We start from the raw sequence: 7356 nt of genomic DNA, 5'->3' as shown, positions 1-7356 counted from the left end.
CTATTTCAAAATCCAGCCCTAAATAATGCCAGCCTACCTTACAGGGCTGTTTTGTGGACCGCACCAAGATAACGCACTTTGGAACACCGAAGGCGCTCTACGGACGCCGTCCTGCTGCTATCGGTGACGGGCCAGCCCAGAATCTCCTCCTGTGAACAGCTCCCACGCAAATCCATGGCAACAGGGCTCGGTACGGCACGTTCTCCGCTTCCTTTGGCGCTCCTCGCCCATCATAGCTGCTCCGAAATATGGCGGAAAACGTCTGTCTCCCCAAGCTGGCACATGGCAAGGAGCTCGCCGAGAAACGGGCACCGAGCGGCGCCGCCGCTGCCAACCTCCCCATCTGCTTCCCCTCGGTCTTCATCACCTCTCTTCATTTCTCACATCCTTCCTTGGCTCTGGCCGGGAGAGCATCATCTGAAGAAGGAACAAGGGTTTGGCTCAGAACGTCAATCAGGACAATGCACACAGCTAGAGGAAGACAGGCCCAGGGGAGGGGGGCGGGAGGAACCGTGGCGGCATCGGCTCGCAATAAAAAATCTGAGTTGATTAATCACACGAGAGAGTTGATTAAATCTGCATACGTTTGCATATAAAGCAAAACCGTCGCTACACGCAGCGGGGAGTCCACCCTTTGTTTTTAGACCGTGTGCCAAAACAGACGGCGCCTGAGAAGAGGCATTCTTCTGGGCTGGAAGGGAAGCAAATATCCCAATTCCATGAGGTTGCCTTGATGCTATGAGAGGGGGGCTGGGAATAATTTGCAAAGAACCCCCCCCCCAACTTCAACCCCCAAAAGCCTGTTGCCCAGTTCATTCAAGGCACCTTTGGAGTGTAGGGTTGCCATGTCCCTCTTCGCCGCCGGCGGGAGGTTTTGGGGTGGAGCCCAAAGAGAGAGGGGTTTGGGAAGGGGAGGGACTTCAATGCCATAGAGTCCAATTGCCAAAGCGGCCATTTTCTCCAAGGGAACTGATCTCTGTCGCCTGGAGATCAGTTGTAACAGCAAGAGATCTCCAGCTAGTACTTGGAGTAGGGTTGCCAGGTCCCTCTTCACCACAGGTGGGAGATTTTTGGGGTGGAGCCTGAGAAGGGTGGGGTTTGGGGAGGGGAGGGGCTTCAATGCCATAGAGTCCAATGGCCAAAGCGGCCATTTTTCTCCAGGTGTTCTAACATCTATCGGCTGGAGATCAGTTGAGTTAGCAGGAGATCTCCTACTACTACCTGGCAGTTGGCAACACCTAACTTGGAGACTGGCAACCCTATTGGAGACTGTGGCTCAGTGACAGAGGTTTGGGTAAAACAAGACCTAAATAAAACAATGAAATCTATTTATTATAAAGCGCTTATGCACATATTAAAAACAAGCCCATATGGGAACAGATCAGGGTTGCCAACCTCCAGGCGCTAGCTGGAGATCTCCTGCTATTACGACTGATCTCCAGTCGATAGAGATCAGTTCATCTGGAGAAAAACGGCCGCTTTGGCAATTGGGCTCTATGGCATTGAAGTCCCTCCTCTCCCCAACCCCGCCTTCCTCAGGCTCTGCCCACAAAACTCCCACCAGTGGCAAAGAGGGACCTGGCAACCCTACCACAGATACAGGGTTGATAAATTAAAACCACATGCCAAACGCGTTTCGGCCCTCAGGCCTTCTTCCGTGGTCTAATACAACATAAAATTTCATACATAATATAACATAAAATTGCACACATAAAATTTCATAAACAAACATAATCCTTTAGTGTCAGCCCGGGTATGTCTTTTAAGGTGTAATTCAAGTGGGTGTTGCTAAATTATATGTAGAAATGTATAAGTACACATCCAAGGATTGTAGTTAAAATAGAGTGTGCGCCTCATTATCAACCCAAAAAGACACAATCAAAGCACATTCTGCCCTTTGTGAGCACATTCTGAGCAATTTCATTTATTGCCAAGGTGATGATTTAACATGGAGAAGAGCAAAGGGTTCCCAGCCAGGCCTCTACTTGAATGGTTCTCATTCGTTTCAACGGAGCTTGCGCACGACCCCCGCTTCCAAAGATGTCAAGAGGGATACTTGTAATGCACCCACTTTTTTCCCCTCTTGTCATCTGTCCTTCTCTGCCATTACCTTTTGCATAACCTACCAAACACCTATTTAAAAACTCATCATTTTGGTCAAACAATAAAGTTTATTGCCATAGGTACAATATGCTCAAAATGTGCCTCGGCGAGGATACAAAATGTATGCTGTGTACCCTCTGGTAATTTAAGCGTACATGCGCTGGCTATTGTGCTCCTCCACATTAGAGACAAGATGCCTCTTTTTCCTCACTTGAAAGATTTACCCTCAAGAAACCCCGAGGAATGAGTTAAATGATGCCATGAAGAAGTCACACTAATAATAAATTGAACAAGGCATTCCACCCCAAAACCCAGGTTCAACTCCTACTAGCGATGTACACGCGTGGAAAACCCTCAAAATGCTGTTGAATGATAATAGTATTTTCTGAATTTGTGGGGGAGGGGGCGTGGCTCAGTGATAGAGCCTCTGCTTGGCATGCAGAAGGTCCCAGGTTCAATCCCCAGCATCTCCAGTTAAAGGGACTAGGCAAGTAGGTGATGTGAAAGACCCCCGCCTGAGACCCTGGAGAGCTGCTGTCGGTCTGAGTAGACAATACCAACTTTGGTGGAACAAGGGTCTGATTCAGTATAAGGCGGCTTCATATGTTCAAAATAGCCTTTCGGAAGGTGGACTTCATGGCATTATACCTGGGGGAGGTCCCTCCCCAAACCCCACCCCAAAAATCTCCAGGTATTTCCCAGCTTGGAGCTGGCAACCCTATTTGGTGCATTTTGTAGGTAGGAGGCCTTGCTGAAGGAGAGAACGGCTTGCTCAGAAAAACCCCGGTGCTAAAGTTCAAATAAATTTTAAATATTAGCTGGCGCATTTAAGCGCTGCTTCATCAAGGCCCACCTTACGTGAACTTTTATGGCTAACATTTGCAAGCGCCAGGAACCCAGCGACGACGGAGGAAGGGAAGCGCTGACTCAGCCTCCTACTAACAGCGGAGTAGCTGCAAATGCATTTTTTAAAAAGAGGGGGTGGGGGGGGGAGGTTCATTTTTGCTGTTTTTCTTGGACCCTCCCACAAACCATCTCGAGAGATGCCCTCGTCCCAGATTACTATGCATAGAGGTGAGGGGGTCACCAACCTTGCCAGGAAAAGCATTGCCGAATGAACACACCGCTCGGAATCTCTCTCCTAGATTCCAAGCTGTGGAGCAAAAGACGTAAATTGGGAGGTTTATAAACCAGGAGTTGCGGAAGAGAAAGAGCACTTGTAGAGCAATCCTACAAGGGACTCCGATGCCATAGAGTCTGATTGCCAAAGCAGCCATTTTCTCCAGGGGAACGGATCTCTATCGGCTGGAGATCAGTTGTAAGAGAAGGAGATCTCCAGCTAGTACCTGGAGGTTGGCAACCCTAGTCTTCAGTCTGTTTGGTCCAGCCATACTGGAACTCTAGGCTGCAAGAGGGGTTCGTCATCTTCCTGTCTGGCCCATCACCCAAGTGGGCCTACCGAGGAGTCTCTCGGATCAGTAACCAGGGACGAGATCCTCCAGAGGCGAGAAGAAGAAAGAAGAAGAAGCTGGGAAAACCCGCAGCTAGAAAAACTGGCTCGGCTTCTATGCAAAGCATCTTTAAGCGCTGAGTCAGGATACTACCGAGCAGGAGGCGAAAATCTTCAGCCCAGAACAGTAATTATTGTTTCTCCAAACGTCACATGAAGATCACATCGGACAAAAAAAAAAACTGGGGTGTCTTCCCAGTTCCGTGGATGATGGGGGGAGAGTTGCTCTTCTTCCCGTGTGCAGGAAGGGTTGGTGGGCTTATTTCATGGTGGGGGGACATTCAGGCAAGCAAAAGCCCCACCCCGCTTGTAGCTTCAGCAGGGCAGCCAGGTGAGACTGCGGTGAAAACAGAAGTCTCTCGGTTGCTCAGTTGCAAACCTAATCTAGACGCTCATATGGGGACCGAAGAGCATCGCTCTGGCCCTATTGGCCTCGACCTGGGAAGTCAAGAGGTTCCCTCGGCTGGAATTCCTGCAGTTTCCTCCTTTGACCAGAGCCAAGCAGAAGTGGGGACCAACACAGTCTGAACAATTTTCTCATAATGGGATTCCAAGTTAGGGTTGCCAACCTCCAGGTGGTGGCTGGAGATCTCCTGCTATTACAACCGATCTCCAGCCGACAGAGATCAGTTCCCCTGGAGAAAATGGCTGCTTTGGCAATTGGACTCTATGGCACTGAAGTCCCTCCCCTCTCCAAACACCACCCTCCTGCGCCCCAAAAACCTCCTGCCGGTGGCAAAGAGGGACCTGACAACTATATTTCAAGTATCAATTAAAATAGAGGGGGAAACTAGCCACCCTCTTTTTCCCCCTTCCTTCCCTAAATATGCCATAATTTGGAAAATATTACCCCTCCTCTCCCCCCAAACAATAGGGGTGTGGAACTTCCTAGGGTTGCCAGGTCCCTCTTTGCCAGCGGCGGGAGCCTGAGGAGGGTGGGGTTTGGGGAGGGGAGGGACTTCAATGCCATAGAGTCCAATGGCCGAAGTGGCCATTTTCTCCAGGTGAACTGATCTCTGTCGACTGGAGATCAGTTGTAATAGCAAGAGATCTCCAACTAGTACTTGGCAGTTGGCAGCCCTACCTCTTCCCCATTTTACAGACACCTGGTAAAAAAAAAATCACTTTTATAGGGAAATTATCACCCCCACGTACAATAGGATACACAATTTGAATTTATACGTTCGTGAGTTACTTTTTATACGGAACAGATGGATCGAGCAGCCATCCTACTGAGTGGGTGATAATTTGGCGTCACTGCACAATCTGTGGAATTGAACCGATCATTGTCTTTCTACTAAAGTTTTATCCCACATTTTCCTCCAAAGAGCGAGTAAAGTTTTATCCCACCTTTCTTCCCAGGAGCCAGGGTTTGTGATTCTCTCCTCCCATGTATTAGCCTGAGAGCCCTGTCAGCAGGGTTGTCAACCTCCAGGTAGTAGCTGGAGATCTTCTGCTATTACAACTGATCTCCAGCCAATAGAGATCAGTTCCCCTGGAGAAAATGGCCGTTTTGGCCATTGGACTCTATGGCATTGAAGTCCCTCCCCAAACCCTGCCCTCCTCAGGCTCCACCCCCAGAATCTCCAGGTATTTCCCAATCTGGAGCTGGCAACCCTACTGACCCTGCATTGACCAGGGGGCTGGACTAGATGGCCTGCATGACACAACTGTGATTCTATGAGATAAATGAAGAAGAAGGAGACGGAGAAGGAGAAGGAGAAGAAGAAGAGTTGGTTTTTATATGCCGACTTTCTCTCCCACTTAAGGCAGAATCAAACCAGCTTACAATCACCTTCCCTTCCCCTCCCCACAACAGACACCCTGTGAGGTAGGTGGGGCTGAGAGAGATGTGACTAGCCCAAGGTCACCCAGCTGCCTTCATGTGTAGGGGTGGGGAAACAAATCCAGTTCACCAGATTAGCCTCCGCCGCTCATGTGGAGGAGAGGGGAATCAAACCCGGCTCTCCAGATCAGAGTCCACCGCTCCAAGCCCCCGCTCTTTACCACTACACCATGCTGGCAGAGTCTGCCTAAAAATAAGAAAGAAGCTGGTCTATTTTTTAAATTGATGTTAGGCATGTCGCTTTGTGCACCTGAAGACCCAGACAGCTGTTGCTGACGCTGTTCTGGCCAATGAGATCTGCCGGGGGCAAGAAAAGTTGGGAGTCAAGGATCCTGCTGATTCTACAAAGTGATCCTTTGATATAAAGGATCTGAGCCAGAATACGGGCCCTGGAGCTGACCACGGGTGGATCCCCCCCTGAAAAGCAAATGCGTGCTACGGCTCTCTCTGGTCAACTGAAATGCTCCCACAATTGTACCACCAGCGGCAAAGGGCATCTTCATGTAGAGGATTTGGGTTGCCAACCTCCAGGTACTGCAACAAAAAAAGGTAAAGGTCCCCTGTGCAAGCACCAGGTCATTCTTGACCCATGGGGTGACGTCGCATCCCGACATTTTCTAGACAGACCTTGTTTACGGGGTGGTTTGCCAGGGCCTTCCCCAGTCATCTTCAACTGCAACAAACTGGTGAATTATTATTTTTATAACCTCCAGGTACTAGCCTAGAGGGTTCGGCTGTGGCTCGTCAAAGTCCCTGACACTGGGGTTGCCAACCTCCAGGTGGGGCCTGGAGATCTCCCAGAATTACAACTGCTCTCCAGAAAACAGAGATCAGTTCCCCTGGAGGAAAAGGCTGCTTTGGAGGGGGGGGGCTCTCTGGCATTGGACTCCGCTGAGGTCCCCATCCTCCCCAGGCCCCATCCCGAAATCTCCAGGGGTTTCCCAACCCGGATCTGGCAACCGTACCCTGCCATCCCCCACCAGTGGCTAGCGGGGACCTGACAACCCTACTCTGCCCCCAAAACCTTCAGGGATTTCCCAGCCTGGAGCTGGTAACCCTACCTGACATCCACAGTGGTCCCTTAACCAGTTTTACCCCTTTAAACCAGGACGGGGGGCTGGGGTCTACAATCCTCAAGGCCTACCTTTCATCACTGACGAGTAGGAGAACAGACCCGTTCTGGATTTTGGCGTCCTTCACCGTCTCGTGTTCCCCGAGCTGCCGGGCGTTGTAATAAAAGGTCTTTTTCCATGAGGTGACGCCCTCCCTCACCAGGTAAGCCCGCAGGTCCATCATGTTGTCGGTGGGGCGCACCGTCAGGGGCAGCAGAACATCGTCCTCAGACAGGTGGACCTTGATGTGGTATCTCTTCCAGCGGGAGAAGCTTCTCCTCAGGGTCTCCATCCCTCCCGGCTTCAGAAGAGCAGCTGCCGAGGCAGGCGGCAGAGGCATGAAGCTGGAGTGCGAGGGAGCAACCTTTCCCAGCAGAGTTTCGGAAGGAAACACCACCCTACGGGGCTGGCCAAACCGGTTCCCGGCCGGCTGTCGGGCGGCATGCTTCTCATTCCGGGGAAGAGCCTCATCTCGGAGAATCGCAGGCCGCTTTTTCACAATGAATGACTGAACACGTGCGGGCACGAAGTCGTAAGGTTCAGTCCCCAGCATCTCCGGATCATGAGTTTCAGGTATCAGGTGTTAGGAAATGGCCTTCTCCACCGGATGGCCCTGGCTCAGCAACAGAGAGGAGAAGGAGAAGGAGAAGGAGGAATAGGAGGAGGAGGAGGAGAAGAAGAAGAAGAAGAAGAAGAAGAAGAAGAAGAAGAAGAAGAAGAAGAAGAAGAAGAAGAAGAGTTGGTTTTTATATATGCCGACTTTCTCTACCTCTTAAGGAAGAATC

At 50.6% G+C, this 7356-nt stretch overlaps 1 protein-coding gene across 1 annotated transcript; it reads right to left on the bottom strand.

Annotated features, from left to right (window-relative positions):
- Nucleotides 1-337: 337 nt before the first annotated feature.
- On the bottom strand, nucleotides 338-6864 carry TINCR (TINCR ubiquitin domain containing). Its single transcript, XM_056845594.1, has 2 exons — nucleotides 6604-6864; nucleotides 338-417 (listed from the first exon to the last, which is right to left on the bottom strand). The coding sequence occupies exons 1-2, from the start codon at nucleotides 6861-6863 to the stop codon at nucleotides 414-416; spliced, it is 264 nt and encodes an 87-aa protein (XP_056701572.1). The 5' UTR covers nucleotide 6864; the 3' UTR covers nucleotides 338-413.
- Between the last annotated feature and the right edge of the window lie 492 nt (nucleotides 6865-7356).

The sequence above is a fragment of the Euleptes europaea genome, chromosome 2, assembly GCF_029931775.1.
Source record: "Euleptes europaea isolate rEulEur1 chromosome 2, rEulEur1.hap1, whole genome shotgun sequence".
NCBI classification, from domain to species: Eukaryota; Metazoa; Chordata; class Lepidosauria; order Squamata; family Sphaerodactylidae; genus Euleptes; species Euleptes europaea.
The sequence above is the reverse complement of the archived record's forward strand: the minus strand, read 5'-3'. Positions and strand labels throughout refer to the sequence as shown.